Consider the following 23,654-nt stretch of genomic DNA (forward strand, 5'->3'; position numbering starts at 1 on the left):
AATAAAGGTTAGCTACAGCAAGTGCAAAAGTAATTAACTGAGTCTCTTATCTTGAAAATCAATAAGGGAAACAAATGACACAGACTTGCCAGTTTTGCTGCCATGTGTTTTAGCACAATATATTTGTAGCTATAGAACGCTGTGAAAAACAGTGCTGAGCTTTTAAAGCCTTTATCTTCTCACTAAAAAACACCAAAAGGACCTTTCTCAAGGCTACCAAAACACATGCAAGCAAAGCAGAACTAGCAAATGCCAGCCCACCCATGCAGTGGTACTGTGCAGCTTCTGGACTCACCTCCACGTGAGAGCTAAGACTGCAGCTTGTACGGCTCATGTCCTGCCAGCTGGTATTTTTATTCTCTTACCATGGCCAGTACCCCAGAGGCAGGAATGGACCCTCCTTTCCAATCTTAAAACTACAAGAGTTTCAGGTCAGGTATTTTATGCACATTTTCAGTAACAACTGTTTATTAAGCCACTGCTGCCTGAGGTGTCTTGCTGGCAACGAGGAGAGTCAGAAGAGGCTCAGCCTTTCCCATAGGAGGGGTCTGAAACCATCTTGCTGTGCCTAAGCTCCGATCTGTTCTCACCTTTGCTTTGCACTAAAGACAAGGAGATAAGATTTCCACGCGCCTGACTGGCGACTGTAGAGGAGCTCTCCCCATGGCGCCTTCTCCTCCAGGATCCCAGAAGTTAGTACAAACTTACAAAAGATTTCTTGCTCTGCAGAACGCCACACACAGGAACCGACACACCTGCATGAACCGGGAAAGGCAGGAACCTGAGGCAGGTTCTAGTAAATTGCCAGAGACTTCGGTGCTTCACAAGAAGGCTCACGAAAGACAGTAATATGTGCAAAAAGACACACAAGTTATGCTGTAGGAAATACTGATGATAGATGTGCATATTAAATCCTACCCCCTCTGTGATTTACATGCCTCCTTTCATGCGAGATCCTCAACCTTTGTTATCTTAGAGGAAATATCCAAGCCTTTACTTCCAAAACCAAAGAAAGGGCTCACTCATTTTCTTCCAGACACCCCAGAAATTGGGATGCTGCTTTTCAGAAAGACAGAAATGAACTGAAATGGCATTCACCATTAAAAAATAAAATAAAAAGCCAACCCAGTGCTATTCCATACAGTTAAGGGATCAGTTCAGCAAGACTTAAAGGCCTGTCTCAGGGGAACCAAGAACCTGCTGGCCCAGGACACCAATGCTCAGGTTCATCTCTGAATAAAACCTCAGACAAAACTTCCTGAACACCCGGATACACAGCTTGCTGTTCCATTAGTACAGGGAACACAGGACCATGCCACATAGAAGCTCATGCTGAGGAACTCCCACCCTTTCTCTAGTGTCTGGGCATGCTCCTTTGAATGAAACACACTGCACCTCCTATTCATGTACACATGGCTTCCTTGCTTTCACGGAAGAGAGCTTCTCCTGGCTATGGCTCGCCATACTCCCAAGCTCAAGTCCATCATCCATCTATCACCGTATCTGCTGAGGATGTGACTCAGGTATGCCAGCAACACAGACATGAGGAAGAGTGGCAAAAAGACATGACAGCATGTGGATTGTTTTGTCATGAAAGAAACTACTGCAAAGCTACACTTCTCTGTCTGCAGAATGTGAGCAGGGTGGAGGATGTGACAGCCTGGCCTTGTCAGATTGCAGGAAAGGAGAGGAAGGAGAGTTAAAAAAGGGTTCCTGTCCTATATGGGACAGCTACTTGCTGGAGAAAGTGTAAGGACAGACATGCAGTCTGGATGCAGCCAACCAGTATGGAGCCACCAAGGAGACAGGGAGGGTACTGACCCTATACAGCAAAAAGCCCCCTACCCCATCAGCAGAAAGAGGAATGCCCATCACGCTGGAATAGTGCCCAGCCTGCAGGGCTTTTCACAGTGGAACCAGGGCTACTTGGAATAGAAACAGCCTTGTCTGAGATCAGTTTGAAGCAGAGCTTGTTTCCTCTGCAGTCATAAGCCAGCAGGCACCAGCTGCAGAATTTGCCGCAGTGTGTGTGTGCGCACAGCCACGCTCCTCCCTCCCAGCTCCCTCCTCCTCCCCTCCCCACATCACTTACAGCCCCAGTCTGACCACTCTCAGCCCCCTCTTCCCCCTATTAAGAGAGGGTCTGTTGGCATCACTACTGACTTCTTTTCATTGCTCCCTCCATGGGCAATGAGGTTTGCCTCTCCTCCTTCTCCCTCTTACACAAACCAGCAGATATTCATGGTCAGACACCCTGGTCTGTGCAATGTGCCAAGCCCTGCTCCAGCTCCTCTAGCTCTGGACCCTGGAGGTAGAAGGCCCTATTTTGAAAAATTTCAATACGCTTTATTATTCGTGTACAGACGATTTCACACTCTCAACAACATGCTCGGTGGTGGCAACACTAAAGAAAGCCAAAGACACCCTATGAAAATAGAGCCCCGTGTGTCTGTGGACTGCAAAGGTGTCATTGCCACACTATACCACTGCGATGCAGGAGGGCTAATCATCAAGGGAAAAGCTAGCCCCTCATACCTCTGTGCTGCATGAGAAACATAGCAGGGACAAAGGACCACTTCTAGGAAAAACAAAGCACTTTGGTATTCTCATTTCTAAAGCACAAAATCCCTCCCTAAAACCTACTAGGATGCAAATCAGCTCCAAGCCTGGCCACATCTTCTCTGCTCTGTTTCTCTAGTAAGGCTACAACACTCACACTTTACAAGAACCTTCTCTTTTTCCTCCCCATTAACTGGACACATTTGGATGCTCTCTGTCTTCTTGTAACAGAAGAATGTAGTGTTGAGCATCTCAAACCCAGACTTCAGCTGGTTCAAGACTAATCAAGTGTGGGTGTGCAGCACCAAAGGAAAAAGGAATTGGAAAGGGGCTCTCTCCCATCTAATCAGCAGAATAGCAGTCATCCTTAACAACCCTCCCCCCTCCTGCCTGGCATTAGCCTCATTCCAGCATCAGTGCAGAGCTGAGCAGGGATACAGACATTAATGCTGCTTTCACCAAGCCTTGCCCAAAGGGAGCATCCATGAGATGCCTTATGCCACCGCCTCCCTTCTCCAGGAGCACACCACCTTCAGGAAAGGCCATACTGGGATAAGTCATAATGCTGCAGGACTCCGTAAGTCCCTGGCAGGCGGAGTATCATCTCCAGATTCTTTTCTAGACCCATCTTAATACACCCTTCCCCTGTCTGAGCTAACACCGCAAGTGCAGTAAACAGCTGAGCAGCCAGGGAATTCGGATTCTGTTCCTATACTTGGGCCACAAGCAGCTGAGAAGAGGCGAGGTCCTCAGATCATAAAGGAAAGAAGGAAAAAAACCCCAGCAACAACAACAAAAAAAACAAAAAAAAAACCCCAACAAACCAACCCAAACACTCCATCTGCAGTCACCTTTCCCTCTTGCCACTGGTCCTCTCCCCTTAACCACCAATGACAACCCCCCACCACCCCAGGATCAAATTCCAAGGGCAGAAAACCGCATCTGTCACAGAATGCTCCGCACGGATTTCTTCACCTGCTCCCCCCAAGGGCAGAGCAGCCCCAGCCCCTGAGACAAGGCGGAGGAGAGCCCGAGCAGGGCTGCGCCCGCTCTCCGGGTACCGGAGCTCGCAGTCACTCCAGCACAAAAGGGAGCAGCCTTCTCCAAAGCCAAGAGCATCCCGGCAAGGACAAAGCCAGCGCTAAAGGCTCAGTCCCGCACCCGCCCCGCGCCGAACCAGCGGCTCGGCCCCTCTGTCCGCTACCGGCACCCGCGGAGCGCCCATCCCCACCGCGCGCACGTACCATCGCGGCTGGCGGCGGCCCGCGCAGCAGCAGCCGTCGGAGGGCGCCGGGAGCGCCGCGGAGGCACCGGCACAGCCCCAGCCCGAGCTGCGGCGAGAGCGGCGACGGCGGGGGAGGAGCCGCCGCTCCGCACCCCGCCCGTCGGGGGCCCGAGGCAGAGTTAACCCCCCTCGCGCCGCGGGCACCGGCAGCGCCGGAAGGTTGCGGCTGAAGCCTGGCGCATCCACGGCCCCTGTTTTAGCTCTCACTTTCTGCCCTCGCAAACATGTCCAGGCCCCAGCAGCCGGGAACGTGGCTCTTGGTGCTTTGTAAATGGCAGGGTGGTTTCACAAAGCACAGCTCTTTGGAAGACAAGTACTGCTTAACCAGCAAGACTCAGAGCTCCTTAAAACAGCTATTGTCTTTGCCATGCGCCAGTTAAATAACTGGCCTAAAAAGCCTCCTGCAGAGCAGCTCTCCTGCCTTTGTGTCATCAGCTGCAGGTAACTTTTTAGCTTTTTAAGGAAAAAAAAAAAAAAAAAAAAAAAATCGCAGAAAGCCTAAAAAACAACTGTCAAAAGCAGAAGAAAAGGGGCACTGAAGAGGGAAGCGCTTACCGAGCTTCAGGTCTCTCACAGTTCCTAAAGGGAGGGCACTGAGCTTCTAGTTCCCAAGTGCTACTTTCTAAAGCCAGGAAGACCTACAGAGGTATGATCAAAAACATTTCCATTTCTCCAGTTATTCAAGAAATCAGGTGATTCACCTGACAGTTACAGACCAGGCACCAGGATCATGGAACAGGAGATACAGAGGTTTAGAATTTAAGAGGGGAAAAAAAATAAACCGAACCAAACAACAAACCAAACCCAACGTCAGTCATGCTCTGCCCTCCATAAACCAACAACCCCCCACCACAAAAACCAGAAAACCCACACCCCAGAGAAAACGTACCCTTCCTAGTATTGAGGTTAAGGCTCGTTAATGTTCAATTCCAAGAACCACTCAAACATTGACATGTAAATACACTATTATCCTCTGATGCAAGGAAAGATTTATTTCCACTACTGACTTAAAGAAGAGAGGTGGAGTTTTTCCCCACTTGTCCTAACAGGATAAACTTCTCCAATTAGTCAGAGAGACAACAGTCACTGGATCAGTATAGTTTGAAACAAAGATCCTGCCTTTTGGCTGAGGAATTCTGTTCCTTGGGTACAGGGTATGGAATTACACTATTAACAGTGTGAACACTTCATCGCTGCACACCTGAGTCAGCATCACACTGACTGGGATGTTCTGGACCATAAACATTAAGAAGCCACAGACTGGCTATTCCCCCAGGCCTGCAGAAATAACACAGAAAACATTTTAAGAAGTCACTTGCTATTTTCAAACTTGAGGGTGCAGCCAGGATCACATCTCCACGCTTTTCTCTACCATGACACTTAAACCATTTTCATGTAAATGAAACCTGTGGGCCTTCAAGAACTACAGCTAAAGCAGAATACTGAATAGGACTTGCAATACATCTGGAGTCTAGAGAGGTTGTGCTTCTCTGAACAATAGCTCTGAGTTGCCCACTGTCTTCCACCAAATACACTACATTTTCTTCACAATTACCGACCAAAGGCTTTAACAAGAACATTCTCATGGACAGTATACTAGCTTCTGAAAAGTGGCAAGACAGAGCAACCATGGCCTGACCCAGCTACAGTCCTGATAGTGTTATAGGAGAAAGGACAGATATTTCTCCAAACTTCTACATAAAAAGCACAGTTTTCAACACACAGAACTCTAACCTCTGCAGGCAGCACCCCAGGCTTGTGAGAGCTTATCACATAAAACCCTCACAGTAACTACAAGAGAAGAGGTAGCAGGCTGTCACCACGGCACGCTGTGCAGAGAAGACTGCGGAGAAGTGCAGGGATTTCTTTGCATCCATCATCTTGGATGGATTTCTTTTCTTTGACTATCTAGTTACTGACTTGCACAGGTTATCTGCTTTCAGTAAATCAAAAGAACTGATTACTCTTTCAAGTCTTTGGCAAATCACTTATAAAATCCTCTTGGCTATCCTCACTTCTACCTAGATACAGCAGTTTTTACTCTTTTCTACAGCTTTACTAGGAGGTTTTTTAAGGATACCTGTTTTTGCTGAATACTTGTGCATCTTTCTGTTCAACTATTTAATAAGGCTTCCCTACTTCCTAGCGCCTTTATTATTTGCAGATATTTCACCTTTTTATTCTCTATGGTTGCTTAAATTGACTAAATGTTTGTTTTGCACTTTTCCCAAGTTTCCTTATTTTTTTAACAACCATTTCTGAAATGAAGCAACACCTTGCTAGTTGCATGTATACTTCTATTTCAAGAAACCTTTGATGCCTTAAGTATTTGATTCGTCCAGCTGCTTTGCAGGTCCAACACAACCACATATTTAGGCTTCTCCTCCTTAAATTGAGAATAATATTTTCATCTTTCTCATACTGCAAGGCCAAAGGAGTGATTATCTGAGCTAATAGGAATTAGCTTCTCAACTTGCTGTGATATTCGACAGGTTTATAAGGTAGATAGCCCAAGTCATCCATTCCCTTTAGCTCTATCACCTTCAAGTAAGGTTTTATTTTTGTGTTAATGCAGGAGCAGGGAAGCCATCAGCACCTCTTACCAGCCTCTTTTCCAATTCCTACTCTAAGCAAATTCATGAACTGTGCAAGTTTTCTGTGGCAACACTGGTCTCTTGTCCCAGAAAATAAGGCTTTAAAAACGGTGATCCTAATTTAACTCAGCAACTCAAAAGCTTTAGGGAAAATGACAGAAGATGACCTGTCTAGAACTCTCGGTGGAAAGGACAAAGAGGTTTATAAATCAAGGCTGCAAAACTGGAGCAAACATGAGCAGTACTAAAAGACCAAAAGGAACATGACAAGAGGGATTGAGGCAAATATTGGAGCACAGCAAGAACTGCCACATGTCCCCTGCATGGATGCAGCATGACTCCTTAGCATCCAAAGGGGTGGCTTAATGGAGCAGAGAGGAAGGAGGGCCTAGGATCTGATGCTAGTGATTTCTTACTGACACTGGAATCAAATCCTCATGTTTTCCTAACACAACTAACACAGTTCAATGAAAGACTTCTCCAAAAGTGTTTCAAATAAGCAGCATGCATCTCCCTGAAGAAAAACCTGTGCCTTCTACAGTATTCACTTGGCTTCACTGCTCGGATGCCTTTGCCAGCATTAGTTCCCATCAGCACCCTCAGGACTGCTCCAGCCAGAGGCACAGGAAAGCTTTCCACATGTCCCAACAGACACACAGAATGAAGAAGGTACAAACCAGATCTAGCACTGAAAGCAAGAAAGAAGTGCAACCAAGGCAATGTGAGTGAAGCTCCAAGGGCCAAAATATGGTACAACATTCCTCTTCTTGCAAAGGGTATATTTTAGTGCCAGACATGTTAAGCTGCCTCGGGTCACATTCTCTCTGAACCAGCCAAGAATCTCTATTAAAAGGCAACAGCTGCCCCAGGAAGGGTCTGATGCCTGGAACTTGCTGATTTAACTCTGTTTCCAGCACCTGAACAGAGGCAAAAAGGCTGCTACCATCCTTCTGAAGAATGTGTCAGTCCAGAGGCACAGATTCACCAGATGCCCTGTTATCCAGGTTACAGATGCCCTCTCCGTAGAGCAGCATGACGGTTCTGACAAAAAATCACAGCAGGATCCTACAGACAGCTAACAAGCATCGGTGGCAACTGTGAAAATGATGCAAATGGAAGGCAAGGAGCTAAGCCTGCCAGACAAACCAAAAGGAAGGCTGAGGAGAGGGTAGAGGAAGATTTAGAATTGGCTTTGGCACAGGTAAAATTTCTAAGACAAACTGCATTGACAATACTCTGACTACAGTGCCATGTGTCTGTGACTCGGTCCAATCTTGCTTCATTTTTCTCCTCAGTTTGATATTCAGAATTGGAAATAAAGACATAGAACTGCAGGAATTTTTCTGTAAGCAATGCAGAACAGTTCTGCCACATTTCTTGAAACTGCAGAACCCATAACCTGTCAGGTTCATGTGGATTTAACTGGCACTGTATGGAGGCTTCTCTCACAATGAATCGAAGTTTGAAGACAAGCAAAAAAAACCCCAAAACCTAAGAGAAACTAACAGCCACAGGAGCTGGTTGCTGTTACATGCAAAGATACCACAATGAATAACTGAATGCTGTGATTACAGAAGAGGAACTGTTCTTCCAGGCATATTTTAAATTTAAAGAGAAAATGTTAGTCCCTGCAAACTAGTGCTAGTAAATTGTATGTTTTGAATGCTACAGTTACCAGCCATTTCCTGCTTACAAGACCAACTAGTCAAGAAACAGAAAAGATGGAAAATAGTTGAATGTTCTTTAGACATTGAACAAATAGGACATCATTCTAGGCACTATTCTCTCCTGGGTTTATGCCCTCTTGTAGGATATCAGCACTGCAGCACATGCTTTCTTGGAAGGAAGTGGCTGGGATGCAACCAGAGAGGAAAAACAAATGGAGGAGAGGAGAAGGAAAAAAAAAGAAGAAGAAGAAAATCAATAACCACTTTCAATTATTCATCTCCATGGAACAGGAATAAAAATGCACACAAATGCCATATTTGGAACAGTGATTCCAGGAGAACTTTCTTTATAGGAGTCAAACTGTCTACTGCAGGTTTTCCTGCAGAATCATAAGTACTCAATAAAGTTTCAGAGGCAAAGAGGAAGGATTAGGTTAAACTCAGACAATTCACCTACCCTAAGGCAAAGTAAGATTGTGAATAGCCATAACCACTTCCACACTAGCTACTGTCAAAAGCAAAGGCAGACAAAACCCCAGACTGAGTAAAACTACTGAGAATGGGTCATCTGAAACAAAAACATGGCCTTGTCCTGTTGGGGACAGTCCCTTTAGGGACTGTGCCCTGCCCCCCCCATCTCTTCCTCTTTAACCATGAGAAATTTGAGTCTCATCCAGCTTGCCTGTTCTGGAAGGTTCTACAGATAAAGACCAATCTCACTGGGGAAAAACCCTACCAGTCTAATGAATTCAAAACTCATTCCACCAAATCCATACAACAAAGGACTGGAAATCATTGAATTATTCACGTTTACCACACAAAGTACTAAAGAAAACAAAACAAAATAAACTTTTACTGTATCCTGAAAAAAGGGCCAGCCATTCCCCAATAATTGTTTTCCTTTTCCACATAATTCAAGGGTTAATCTACTCTCAAGGCCCATTCAAACAGATCCTGACGCCTCAAACCTTTATGTATGAAAGACAGTACAGCAGAACAGGCTCAGTACAATACACTACCTGCACTTTCCTTGAAGTGTCCAAAAGACTGTTCCAGGACAAACCCACTTGCTCTTTACTCTTTGCCTCCATATACACTTCAAGAATTTTAATTCCATGAACTGCCCACAACATTTAACTACAATGCCTTATTTTAGAAGCAAGAGTTAATTATTCAGTAGGGCAAGTTCTAACTTCAGAAAAGCTACCAGTGAGTTCATGACTGGGGCCATCTCAGTGCTAGGAGCTTTGATTTAAGGAACTCACAAAATTGAAAGGTTAGTTATCTGTGGAGATAAATGCAGAAAACAAAGAAAAAACCTCATCAAGCATTAGTTTGTCTGTGTTTTGTGTAAAGACTAATTTTGAGTTGAAGATAATTATAGCAGTTTATTTCTAATTAAATAATTACATCAACAGTCTGGCCTGTGAAGCTTTATTCTAAATTATATCTGTATCAGGAGTTCTCCCACAAGCACTGCACTGACAGCTTTGCTAGCAGCTTCCCATACACACACAGTCCTAAGTGATGACTAAAGAAAGGAGAGGTGTACCTGGATTGGCTAGATTTCCCATTGCAGTAGTGTCTTACTGTCTCTCTACAGCAAACGAGGCCCTCCCCGCAGGAGATAGCTCATTCTCTACTATTTCCCCCCAAGACAGCAGGAATCTTTGGTTGCAATGAACATTTTTCTTTAACGAACATGCATGCATATAGTACCCCATTTAGAGACAGGAGGTCAAAGAATAACACTTCCATACAAAACAAGAAACGAGCTTGTGGTGACCACTGGACCACATAGGAACTTAGCCTCCAAGAAATCACAATTATGTGTGCTGACTGTGTGCATGCAGCATAGCACTGCTACACAGAGTTGTTTATTATAAGCTATACCCTGCAGTTTTAGGAGGCATCCTATCCCTGAACTCAAGTCATAAAAGTCTGACAGCTGGTGAAACAATATTTGTTCAAGATATCTTTAGGAGAATCTCATGTAACTGTTATCAAGGAACAGATTACCTGAAAGAAAATACAGTACTTGTTAACTGAAACTCCTGATTAGTATCAAAGCATTGATGTAGCTACTGGACTAAACAAACAAGAGCAGGAAATTTACACCGTGCTTGTGTATGACGGTTACATTCTAGCGGTCAACTGTGAAGCAGTAACTTCAGAGCAGAGCATGGCACCATGGGCTCAGCTGTGTCCAGAGCTAGCTGTGGGTGTACTGCGGGCGATAGAGTAACTCCATGGTCAGTAACGTGGCCCTTACAAAGACCACCCCATTTTGCTGGTGGGTTGGTTGGTTGTTTTATTTTGATCTTCACTAAGGTTTTAAATTTTGAAAGGCAGATTCCAAGATTCTAAAACTGAAAAGATCCCGACACAGCTACAAGCATTGTTTGAGGTCAAACCACCCCAAATTAGCCTGCTTATGCAACAGAATGCTTTATGAGGTGAGAAGACAACTGCAGGTAATAAGATTTCTTCCAGAAGAGAACTCAGGCCTAGTAGGTCCAGGCAGAATGCAATTATGGTAGCTGGAAAGCACAATAAACAAATTGAAGCTCGAAGTGAGGCATGACTTTAACCCTTGGTAACTAGCCACTGCACAATGACCTGCGGGTTGTGGCAGACTGCTGCAACCTGATACAAAGGAAAAACATCTCACCTTAAAATGTCCATACAACACAAAAAACATACCCCTCCCCCAAAAAATAAAATTCAATCCCCACAAATGATAGTTAAAACATTAATTTGGTTTAAAATAAAAATAGGAAACTGTCTTCAGGTAGCTAATTTATTTTCTTTGTAGTGCTCCTAGTTTTCCAAAGCTCCCATTCAGGAATTGACTCATTTGTTCCATTACTGCTTAATATAGGCCAGTAGCATAAAGCACAAAGTAAAAAATCTTACAGGTGGGACAGGGCTCTGGTGTGGATCCTCTGCAGCAGCACATTCGCCCCAGCCAGAAATCAGAAAAGCCGATTGCTTCTGCACACTATACCCTGAAGTTTCCAAATCAAGTAAGGCATCCCATTACACAGAACAGAGTGAAAGCACGTTGGTATTTCAAAGGAAGATGCATCTAGACACAAGCCCTTATGATCCTTGTTGACTCCACTTCAGAATTCTTGGCTTTCTAGCACGAAGACTGTTTCAACTTCTGAGTGTCAAACAGAAAGCATGGCATCTCACAGAAAGCAGCAACACCAGATCAGAAAAGGAAAACAGCGCCTCCCTTCTGCACTTTTAAGTTCTTACAAAGAAAGAGGCGTATGTTCTAGCAATGCCGTGGTTAGTAGAGCAAGGCAAACCAGACAGAAATCTGGAACAGAGCCAGTCAGACTGAGGGACATCTGTGTTCTAAGGAGGTAGGAATTATGGCATTAAAATTACAATAGCACATGACAACCATTAATCTCATGGCAAAATCGGATTAACAGACTCCTTCCACAGTTTTCCCCTCTTCTGAATCTGCAGCAGAAGCAGCCTTACCTTCCTCAGCCTGAGGGCCTGCCGCATTTAAGGGGTGCACATGCCCCTTGCGCACCAGCACGGGCAGCTGAGGACACAACAGCCCATTTCACTTCAGTGCCATCAGGTGCTCTGCTCTACACCACCGCAGTGAGATAGCACAGCTTCACTCACATTTGCTGGCTGTGAGTGAAGATGTTTCAACACTTGAGGAACGCACTGTGAGCAGCTGTGGCCAAGCCTTCCTACGTGTTCCCATGAGCTCATATATGGGGACGGCTCAGCCCAGGGTTCTCAGGCCCAGAAAGCGGCCAGCACTGGATCACCCAAAGCCCCCTACCTCCAACAGTTTACATGCAGCAGTCAGGTAAACAGAAATTGAGAGCAGCTGCTCAAGAGACTTCTTCAAGCCCACGCCAACACAGGGATTCTTTAAAACGAAGGAAGAGAGCTGGGAAACTGCCTTCATGCACAGTAGAGGGAAACAGACCAATAAATCAGTCAGAAAATTATATACAGCTATTGAAACTGTCACATGTTAAAGATTCTTTTCCTACTTAATCCTTTTTCCCCCTTTACTTATCTTGTTTGTCTTAGCAAGGACTAGTTACCAAAGAAGGGTCAGTATACTGGTTTTAAATGCATAAAATGCAGCCCAATATTATCAAAGAGAACTCTGAAGATGTGCAGTTTCCAGGAGCTGTCTTTGCATTAAAAACATCTGTTAAAGATGGTAAAACCAGCATTTTGAATTAAAGTTTTATATATGATCTTATAAGGTTTTGCTTTTGTCCTATCTCTTGTTTTAATGCTTAGCACTGCAGGTCAAATCGAGAGAGAAATATTCTGTAATTATTTCTGTTCTGTATTTGGAAGAAATTAAGAATATATTTTAGAGACAATGAAATTCCTTCTATGTTAACGCTAATGGTGGTAGGAGATTGCAGCAATCAGGCTAAGTCTGTACAAACAGACAATTTCTGTACAAGATCTAAGAGACTGACTAAGAAGCTCTCAGCCTGCAATTTGAGCTCCAGTGCTCAGGCATTTAAGTCTGAGAAGACTGGAAAACCCATCAGCAGTAAAGATTCAAATAGAATACAAAATGAATGCCAATGAACATGGCATTACACAAAATGACCTTACTTCTTAATAAAAACCAAATAAGCTTGTCAAAATATCAAAGGCTGTATTGATTTAGTGCAATTACTGTTTCACAAGGCATGTCATATAAGCCTACACCAGGGCTTGTGCTGTTCACCATATTCATAAACAACCTGAAAAGGAAGAAAGCAGACTGGTGGCAAAGCTTATGGGTAATACCAAGTTATTAGCATGGCTGAGGATGAACTACTGAGGGAGACTTCCACACGCCAAGTTTCATTTGGCGTTTTATTTATCTCAGTATAAATCACACATGAGTGCTAACTAAAGTTATTACCACTGGGGAGAGATCTTGAGATTATGATAGTCTCAGCTCACTGCTCAGGAGCAGTACAAAAGTGAATAGATGTGGTAGAAATCAGGAAAAGCAGTAACAAGCTTGTGACACTGTGTCAATACATAGCTGTTCTCCACTTTGAACACTACACAGTTCTGACAACAGCATCTCAAAGAGGTAGATTTGTAAAACATTAATAAAACAATAAAGATGGAAGGTATGAAAGAGCTTCTCTATAAGGAACCATTGGGTAAGCCTGGCCTTTTCAATCTGAAGAAAAAAAAAAGTAAATATGCCAAACCTATATCACAACTAGATTGGACAGGAATTGTGTAATGTAGAAAGGTACATCAGAATGAGACCAGACAGGAATCAGAATCCAGTGAAATAAAAGAGGTTGCAGGTTTTTTCCTATAACATGCCACTGAACTATTTCAGTTCTTGCCAGATTTCTTTTTACTTCTAGCAGGGAAAGACTGAATAACTGCGGATGTTGAAGAGCGCTGAGCGTTACTAAACATGCAGAAAACATCTCTTCAGGACCTGGAAAGGGATACGAGCTAGAATGGTACAAGGAGGAATTATTTCATGCACTCATCTAACATTCTTGTCCACCCATCCACTTTTTGTCCCTGGGCTGGGTTTACCTTTCGCTTGAACCAGTACAACTACCTACCCTAGCATACAGCATTCTTACAGAATGCACAAGTACCTGGTTAATGTATGTCTAACTCGTAAATCCTGGTGGTGCTTGCAAGTCCCATGGGGATATTCTTCACCAGTATCTGGGGGAAAAATCTCAAGCTGTTTGGAACAAAAGTCATCTGAAAAGAGCAATGCTTGGGATTGCTGCAGACACATGTAGCAACAAGAAACGTGGGCTGCACTTGCAGCATGGGAAACTATTTTGGGAGGCTGCAGTTCAAATGATCTTTGAGGCCATGCTCAATGTGGTTACTATGAAAGCAGGTACAGCCCTCAAGCACATACGAAAGCAGCACAGAAGATGACAAATGTCTGCTTTTACATTTCTCTGGTCAGAAGTATGTTGGCAGACAAACTGCAGGAAAGTTAACTGCTCAAGTCCTGGAAATCATATATGAAAGCCCAAAGAATCATTGCATCGGGGAAAGGGGGGGGAGTGAGTTAACCACTGACATTTTTTATGACTTAAACATGCAAAATTAAGACATAGAAGTCCTTTTACTAATAGCCAAGAGCTGAACAAAACCCCCCATTGGATGATGTAGGTTATAGAAATCTCTAGCAAGAAGCCACAGCTGCGGGTAACACTTACTGTAATATAATTTTCACACACAATTGGTCTTTTGCCTCATCTAGAACAGCTTTTGTTTGAATACACAAACTATCTGGGATCTGCAATTTGAATAAACAAGGCAGTTTTAGTTACTGTTACGCACTTGAGATCGATCACTGAAAACTAACTAAGCAGTGTAGTGGAAAAAAGTATATGGCACAAACTGTCACTCATAGCCATTCAAGTTAGATGAAGATGATGAGCCACTTGTACAAGTAAAAACATTAACCTATGAGTTGTTACTTTAAAAGGAGGATTGAATGCAGGTTTGAGACGAAGATGTGCATAGTGGACTTGTGCATTTGCTTTTGCTTATCAGGTTTGTCAACTTATCACAACCTGATTTGTGTCACTAGTAAATATTCTTTAACAAGACTTTTGCGAAGTCAAATTCATTGAAGCACAGAACAGCCCAGGTTGGAAGGGACCTCAAAAGATTATCTAGTCCAACTTTTATAGTAAAAGGAACATAGATGGTATTTATCTAGCACCCTGTTCAATCACATCTTGAAAACCTCCAGTGATGGGGACTCTACAACATCCCTGGGGTGGTTGTTCCTGTGACTCATTGTTCTCACAGTAAAAAAGTTTCTCTTACCTTGAGTTGGAAGCTTTCCTGATTCAACTTGAGCTCATTTCCCTTGTAAAGAGAAACCCTCCATCCTCTTTGTAGCTGCCCATAAGTTCTAGAGGCAGGAAGAAGATTCCTCTCCTAGTTTCAGTTAATTGCATCCTAGGAGTACCCATCCAAAAAGACAGCTGCCTTCAGGAATTATAATGCAACTTTGCTACATCCTCAGTGGGCTGTGGCAGATGTATCTGCACCCTCAACTGGCATTAAATGTAAACCAAAGACATCAGTATGTGGTAAGGATGTGTATTATTACGCTTGTGAGGTGGGCTGATGCCAACCTCATGAGGTTTAACCATGCCAAGTGCAAGGTCCTACACCTGGGTCGGAGCAATCCCAGGCACAGCTACAGACTGTTGGGCAGAGAAGGACTTGGGGGTGTTGGTTGATGAGAAAATGAACATGAGCAGGCAGTGTGCGCTTGCAGCCCAGAAAGCAACCGTATCCTGGGCTGCATCAAAAGGAGTGTGACCAGCAGGTCGAAGGAGGTGATCCTGCCCCTCTGCTCTGCTCTCCTGACACCTCACTTGCAGTATTGTGTGCAGTTCTGATGTCCTCAACATAAAAAGGACATGGAACTGTTGGAACAAGTCCAGAGGAGGCCATGAGGATGATCAGGGACTGGAGCACCTCCCGTATGAAGACAGGCTGAGGAAGTTGGGGCTGCTCAGCCTGGAGAAGAGAAGGCTGCGTGGAGACCTCAGAGCAGCCTTCCAGTATCTGAAGGGGGCCTATAGGGATGCTGGGGAGGGACTCTTCATTAGGGACTGTATTGACAGGACAAGGGGTAACGGGTTAAAACTTAAACAGGAGAAGTTTAGATTGGATATAAAGAAGAAATTCTTTCCTGTTAGGGTGGTGAAGCACTGGGATGGGTTGCCCAGGGAAGCTGTGAATGCTCCATCCCTGGCTGTGTTCAAGGCCAGACTGGACAGAGCCTTGGGTGGCATGGTTTAGTGTGAGGTGTCCTGCCCGTGGCAAGGGGTCTGGAATTAGATGATCTTAAGGTCCTTTCCAATGCTAACCTATGATTCTATTAGGTCAAATATGAAAGGCTTCAAGAGCCTAAAGGTCATCTGTCTGCAAGGCAGCTTGTTATTAGACTGTTACACAAACCCTGTTGGCTTTCAGCATAAAAAATTAAGTTGGCAAAGGAATATGCAAGGTAATACTTGAAAGTATTTTAATATTTCTGATAATCCTTTTACAGAGGCAAGAAAAGTGTCTCATCAGTGTTTCATTTTTTCAAGCATTTGTTCCATCAAATTCAACCTCAACATTGTTCTTCATTGCTTGATTTTCAATTATGTCACTAGTTATTTATAACAGGTTATCCGAAGACTAACACAAAGTATGATTTGAGAGGAAAGATCACTGGGATGGCTGTTGGGCTGTTTAAAATGCCCTAGTCAGACTGAAAGTAGCTGCTAATATTTGAGTAAAGTTTTCAGAAAGAGAAGCTGTTTTCTCTGAACACCAAAACCAGCAGGTATCAGAAAGCAAACTGCCCTTGCACTGAGAAGCAATTATTGTACTTCACCTAGCACCACATCAATTTGTATTGGAGAGACAGTCCCTCTTGGCTGTAAGGAACAATTAACATCCAGCACAAAGAGGCACTGTACATAGTCTTAAACTATTATGGCAGCCAGTGGCAACTGATAACTGTGCAAAAGTGCACATGGGGCTACCCTCACCATATAAGAGAACACAAGCCTTCAGTATTTCACCTTGACTTGGTTGGATACTGCTGTTCATCTTTCTCATCACATCAACCTCTCCCTCTTTCGGACCATTTGCTAGCTTCCAGATTCTCCATAACACAGAGTTTGTTGTTGTTCAAGGTATTCCATAATTGTTCCTGACTTTCTCTGTTCTGCTGCTGCCATCCAGGACTACTCCTCCTCCCTTTGGGCAGGGAGCATTACTGAGTCCTGAGTAACTTTGGATTATCAAACTTGCCTCACTGATCACCCTTTAACTTGCTACGTTAAGCAGCATGTACCTTGTTGAACTCAACTGGCAATCCACCTCCACTGACAGAGCTGGCTATTTACATCAGAACTTTTGTCTACCCATCCTTCTCTCAGTAACTTTGGCATACCAAAGCCTGGCTCCTAGTTCTGTGTCCAATAAGCTTCCTTAAACAGACTTCATGGATTTACATTCCCTAAACATTTTTGGCTGGTACACTAAAATCACTCATTTGTGTGTTTGCTGATCACTTCAAAGAGCTTAAAGACATTTGAAAAACAGGACTTACCTTTGCAGAACCAATGGTGACTCTTCCCAGGTAGACACGTGCCTTACTACTGATTTGCTCAGTAGACCTGACAGCTTGTTAAACAACTGCAATTCCCCATATCCCTCATGGAAGCTTCTTTATAGACTAGCATCTTATTTATCACCCCTTGCTGCTCAGGAACCAGGCAAGAGAAACAAGAGGGATACACACTGCTGTTGTTTACCCAGATGTTTCAACCCCGAGTTATAACAACTCTCGGGCTAATGTTATATTCACAGTCACTTGTTAGTGCTTAGTCTATTTGTACCATAGACACAGGTGTTTCAAATTTAGATAGATCTTCTGTTGAGTGTTTCAACTGATACATTTCACACAGTATTTTAATCCCCTAAGTGTGTGTATACAAACATGCACTGCTTTGCAGGGAGGGAGACTTTCTATCCCTGCATTAAAGTCACAGGGAAGTTGAGGCCTCTAAGACAGTGGCATATTTGGTAAGAGTCCAGGTACCTTCTTTCAAAGCTATCCATTAGGAGAACAGCTTTTCCAACTGGAGAATACATTCAGACACTTTGACAAGAGTGCAAGATGTACAGTGGATTGTAAGACAGCCTCATACAAAAAAAGATTTTGCAACAGTGTCCTCTGTGCTTATTATAGTAGCTTTAACATACATTGAAGTATTATAGCTTGAACTATCCAGAGTTCAAGCTTTTCACAAGCTAAGCAAGCACACTTTCTAACTGTTAACACCATTTTTGTAAGAGCTTATTCATTGCTCTTAACAGGAAAGGGAGATAGGCCTTCAAAAGAGGGATTCAGAAAGTCATTTTACTAGTCTTACACACTACTTGCAACACATTTTGTGCCTACAAAACTGCATATTAAAACCCAAAAGGAAGAGATAGATAATAAATAGCTTGCAAAGTAAAACTATACTGTGTCACCTGAATAAGATAAAGAAGACTGACAAATTCATACTAGCCTAACAGGTTTTTAAACAGTACATTTCTATTTATTCACAGTAGTAAGATACATAAGCTTAAGTTAAATTCCTTGCATCCAGCAAATCCTTAAGTTTTTCTTCTTTAGTATTCATGTCTGCAGAATCCTGGGCAAAAAAAAAAATGACTAATTGAATTTGACATTCTAAATCACACTCAACTTTATTCTGCATTTGTTCAAATCAGAAAGAAAAATCAGAAGTTAACGGTGATGAACCAAAAAGTTTACCTTTGACTTCTGAAGAAAACTGAGCCAGGTGTCTGGTTACAAAAAGTCGCAGTTGCTGATTCAGGTCACAGGTCAGAATGTTAATGTTCCAGGAACGAATTCCTACCATACAAAGAGAAAAAAAGAAAGAAAAGGAATAGTGAGCTGTTACAACATTTGCTCTAGAAACAGAAGTGCAGATAAAGTTAACAGGACACACAAGGACCAGTGATGGTCTTCCGAAAGAGCATACTTAGGACAGAGGAAGTCTTCAGAAGCAGAGGGCCACAAGATGCTTACCTTCCATAGAATGTTTATCCTTGAAGTACACACAGTGAGCAAGTCTTCATTCAACCTGGGCTTCATGCAAGTGAACCTAACAAGCTACAAGAGATTGAGACTAACTAAATTACACTCCTGCCTAACTAGGCAAATACATTGTTAGGTTATATTTTCTGCATTATCCACTAGTAGAGATGGTCAAACTACTAAATAGCTCAGAGACACCAGCTTCTCTGCTTTTATAGCCTATACATCCTCCAAGTCAGACACCCCCCCCCCCCAAATTGCTCTGCTTAATCACTCCTTCAAAGCCCTGATCCCACTGAGACCCCTTGAGTTTGCTCTTTAATCTATATAATCTTTGTAAGCTAATCACCTTCATATCACAGCAGGAAGCAGCATCTGCTCCCAGAGCAAGTGGCACCATGCCACGCTGGGGAAGTCACCTTCAGACCTCAGTGTGAGCAGTTGTACATTCTGGATGACACCAAACATAGATCTCACATCCCAGTGAGGAGCAGCCTTTCCCAGATGGTGTGATACTACTCTTTGGCACTGTGAACAAAACCAGGGTATCAGCATAAACCACTAGTCCAGCCTCTTGTGCTGCTGCCTGCTTAAGAACAGATGAAGGCCAAGGCCACAGACTTCTAAAAGTTAACTGAAACCAGAATCTCAGCTCCAGTGTTTATTGGAGTCCTCAACTGAGAGTCCTTCCACCATCTTCTGGAAGACATATCCTTTCTTGTATAAAATATATAGTTCTATTGCATCTGATATCTGTCATCAAGTGAAGCATGTTGATTTTTGAGAGATACCGTTCCCAGTTACTACAGTTCTAGTTCTCCAGCACAGTAACTCCATGTTTTGGAACAGCTTCTGTTAGCTACCGGTGGGAAACAAGATCTTGTAGGATACAAGCTCCAGCTTTCTACACATAACTAAGATGGAGTTAGTACCCCTTGCACCACACAGTTCAATAGTCTAAAGGCTTTGTAGAACCTACAGCAGCTCAAGCAAACTTTGTTCTTGGCCTCCTTTTCTAGTGACAGTTCACATAGGCTGTATTCCTGGACTATTACTTGACAGTCTGTGCTGCAGAGTGCACAACAAAACCCTCAGTAAGCCCTCTCAACATCAGGAGAAAAAAAAAAGAAACAAAAAAAGAAGAAAAATCAAACAAGCAAAACACACTTAACACCACCTTCAGTGTTATAGAACATTTACTGGTTTCAGTTTGGGCACAGGATAGGAACAAATGAAACCTATAAAAGACAGAGCGAGAAGGTGAGCAAAATCTTTTCCTATGCTATACTCCTGGAAAGCATGATTGTTTAAGCAAATGTCCAATATAAGTGCATCTTAATGCAGTACTGATGAGCATTCTAACCTGGACAGGAACAAGATGGCACTCTGCAGGGCCAATCCTGCTGACTAGCTGCTGTGTCATTGTCATGGTGTCCTACTGCAGCAATAAATGCTGTTTGAGGTACTGCTACATCCTCTAGGATGCAGAAAGAATAGATCCTCTTTCAGAGCAAGGAACGGGAACAGTGAAATTATGATCCCACTCATACTACATGCAACAATTTATTCAACACTTTTCCCCCTCCAAATAGTCTGAAGTTACTCCTTATCTCTCCCCATTTGCCACAACTCCAGTTTGTTATTCCACAGCACAGGAGCCACAACATTGTCCTCGCTGATTAGGATCCTCTACCTCTTGATACAAGAGTACAGACTATACCATAACAATTCTAAATATCTATGCTCTTTGCATATGCAAGGCTTGGGTAAGGTACCGTGTCACTCATCACTTTTCCGTCTCTTTCCTTATGACCTTGTGAACCTCTCATTTCCTGCTGAGGTAATTGGCTTACAAGATTTGGCATTTCCCCCTAATACCAGCCCTAGCTGTCCAGATATTGTTTCTAAACTGGACAAAAGTCACTCAGGAACAGAAAACTAAAACCAATATTTATTAAACAGCACTTTAGAACAAGCATTGTCCAAGCAGCCTGCAGATACACAATGCCACTGTCTATGATGCACTACACATGGAGACCAGCAGGCTCCCATGATGCCTGATACTCACTATTCTGTTCTCCTGACCCAAGGTGTGGAAAGAAATCTGGGGAGGCACTTTCTGGATCAGCCAGAGAAAGAGATTTATTCAATAATAATAGTAATAAATCTTTGTGGTGTACTGTTGTTTTGGGAGGAGGGTTTGTTTGTTTTTTTGTTTTGTTTTGTTTGCTTGGGGTTTTTTGCACAGGCAGGGTGCCACAGCAACAGAAAAGAGACAAGACGAGCCCTAGCTCTCCATCCTTTAGAAAACCCCAGCTAGATATGTAGTATGGAATACTCAGGATCAACTTTGCTTGACAACTTGATTTGCCAGTTCTGTTAATCTGACTGTTGTCAGGGCTACAAGCTCCTTGCCATACTTACCAAGCTGCAGAAATATGCTCTTCTGAAGGGCAGAAGCATTTTGTTACTTACACAGCTTTCCTTCCTGGTTAAATAAAATCTTCTGCTCAGCAGCCTGTTCTACCCTCACAAAAACCTCACATGAAGCCTCTCCATCAAGCTAAAGAAATAGGAATAATCATGTGCGCACCATTTCCACATTTCTTGAACTCCCTGAATCAAAAGTATAGCTGTCTATAGTATTATAATATGCTGTCCGGATATCAAGACCCTGCAGTCATTTTAACTATTCTTACTTTCTATATCCATCTTACCATTTGCAGATCTTGGTCTATTTCACAAAAGTCATTCTCCCAAGTCACAGTGGGGAAAAGCCCCATATGACTTGCTGGAGGTCCTACTCCAAGTCAATGACAGAGGAAAGCCCAAAATTCAGGTTCCTTATTCCTTCAGCAGTTCACTTCTAATAACTTACCAGTACTGTTTAAATGGCTCTTAGCAGAATTTCAGTAGGTTTCGGGTCAGACAAAACTAACTGTAGAACTTAGTTCTGCTGTGGCAATTACAGGTCACATTGCAAAACTGGCATTTTTTTTTTTCCCTCTCTAACAGGCATTGCCAGGTTATTGGCATATTGTGGTTATTGACTGCAGGATCAATGAGCGAAATCCATTAGCTTAGTCTGACCTGTCACTATTCAGAGAATGAATAAGGATGCAGGCTGGCACACCAGTCAAGTGCCGAGCAAAGACTGTCATCCTGTTGTGTAGGAAGCAGGAGCAGCCCCTTCAAAGAGGGACTGTCAGAAGCCAAATGGCCAGTCTGACCTAACACTAGTGAAGAAAACCATCCTTGGAAAACAGAAAAAAATGCTGCTCTCAAAGTAGCTGGTCTGCCAGCACAGATTCATGGAAAAGATGCTGAAGTTGAGAAATATGACAAGACTTGACATTTTTACACCCACCTCCTCTGTTCCTCAGTTCTGTTGATGCTTGAAAGGAAAAAAGACACAGAAGTACCTCCAAGAACAGTTTGGCTGATAGTTACAACTGTTATCACTGGCCTCTTTTACACAAATGTGTCTTGGAAATGGGGAGAAGGGGTGCATGCAAAGTCAAAGGGCTTTTACATTATTTCTCAAGATGCGTACTAAATTGTTCATTAGAACACGATCTTGTTCAGGTCCTGATGTAGCCAACTACCTCTCCTTTCTGCCACAGAGCAAGAACTACCAACTCACCACCTTCTTCCCCCTTGCTTTTAAACAACACTGCATCGAACACACAAAGACTAATTGCCAGTGCCTCCGGGCACTAGCACAACATGGATAACACAGCAGCACTATGTCGTGGCAGTCTTGCTCTCTGCCATTCCTGAAGCAGTTCACTGCAGTGGCTTATCCTTCCTCAGCCTCTGGAGTCCACATAGCTGCTCCTTAAACAGGGAGAGGCCGTAGCACAACAAGGCCCTGTTTTGCAGCTGTCCCCTCGCATTGCAGTAAGACAGGTAAGACAAATCACCCAACTAATAAGATAAAAGTTTGGGGTAAGATGGAAGTAAGGTGTAACCCACTGACCCACTAATAAAATAGAAACTTGGGGAACTCAGAACAATAAAAAGTCTTCAAGCTTTAAGACATCCAAAGCCACAAGTGCATTTCACTAATGCAAACAGACGGTCCTCTGAGGACTACAAAGGACACAACAATGTATTGCCTGAGCACCTGCAGGAACGGCGCAAGACCGCCCCGTTATTGACGCCATCTGCCACCGGGCCCGTCCCCGTTGGAGCTGCGGCTCCGGTCACCTCAGAGACCGGCCGTACCAACCCTGCGGCTGCGACACCGCTGCGCGAGCCACGCCGGGGGCCGGCGAGCGCGCCCGAGCCCAGCATGGCTCCCCGCGACCAACCCCGGCCCTGCGGCCCCAGGACATACCCACAACCGGCCTCCACCTCCCCCAGCCTCCGACACAGAGCTCCGGGCCCTCCCTCAGCCGCCGCCCGCGGGCCCTCTCCGCTGTCTCTCCGGGAGGAGGACGAAGCTGCTCGGCGGGGCTGCGGTGCCGCAGGGCTGGTTTAGGCACCAGCAGCTCCGGCTGGGGCCGGGCGGCGGCGCAGCCGGGCTTGTACCCCTCCGCGGCGGTGCTCACCGCGCTCCAGGGCGCCGCGCAGCGCGCCCCGCTCCGGCTCCGTCCCGATCTCCCCGATCACGACCAGCAGCGCGTGCCTCCGCGGCTCCCGGCGCCGCCCGCCCGGCGACCAAGGCGCTGCCGTCTCCATGGCGACCGGCCGGGCCACAGTCTCCATGGCAACCCCGGCGGCCGCTGCTGCAGCGCACCGTGACTGGCGCGCGCCTCTTAAAGAGCCCTGAGCCCCTCCCCGATTGGCCGAGCTAGCCACGTGGTCCTGCGCTACTGCGGAGGAGAGGGGGGCGTAGTCGTGGGGTTCCGCCTTCTCCACCGCTCCCGCTCGCCGCGCCCATGTCCGCGGGCTCCGCCTCGGCCTCTGAGGCG

The 23,654-nt window shown here is 44.5% G+C and overlaps 1 protein-coding gene across 4 annotated transcripts in view; it reads right to left on the minus strand.

The window, feature by feature from the left end:
* The window catches only part of MAP1A (microtubule associated protein 1A), a 49,066-nt gene extending 25,577 nt beyond the window's left edge, over positions 1-23,489 (minus strand). Inside the window, exons 1-5 of one of the 4 annotated variants that reach the window (XM_062642605.1) lie at positions 23,292-23,430; positions 20,102-20,215; positions 19,916-19,976; positions 18,730-18,813; positions 18,451-18,552 (exon numbers count right to left, since the gene is read on the minus strand). In XM_062642605.1, coding sequence (XP_062498589.1) covers positions 18,451-18,552; positions 18,730-18,736 — 109 coding nt within the window. In that variant the 5' untranslated portion in view covers positions 18,737-18,813; positions 19,916-19,976; positions 20,102-20,215; positions 23,292-23,430. Of the gene's footprint in view, positions 1-3,803; positions 3,920-18,450; positions 18,553-18,729; positions 18,814-19,915; positions 19,977-20,101; positions 20,216-23,291 lie in introns of those variants that run through there. The other 3 variants (XM_062642603.1, XM_062642602.1, XM_062642606.1) reach the window with 3 other exon arrangements.
* Between the last annotated feature and the right edge of the window lie 165 nt (positions 23,490-23,654).

This window comes from Pezoporus occidentalis, unplaced genomic scaffold (assembly GCF_034315485.1).
Source record: "Pezoporus occidentalis ecotype Australia unplaced genomic scaffold, CSIRO_AGI_Poc_V1 ctg72, whole genome shotgun sequence".
NCBI classification, from domain to species: Eukaryota; Metazoa; Chordata; class Aves; order Psittaciformes; family Psittacidae; genus Pezoporus; species Pezoporus occidentalis.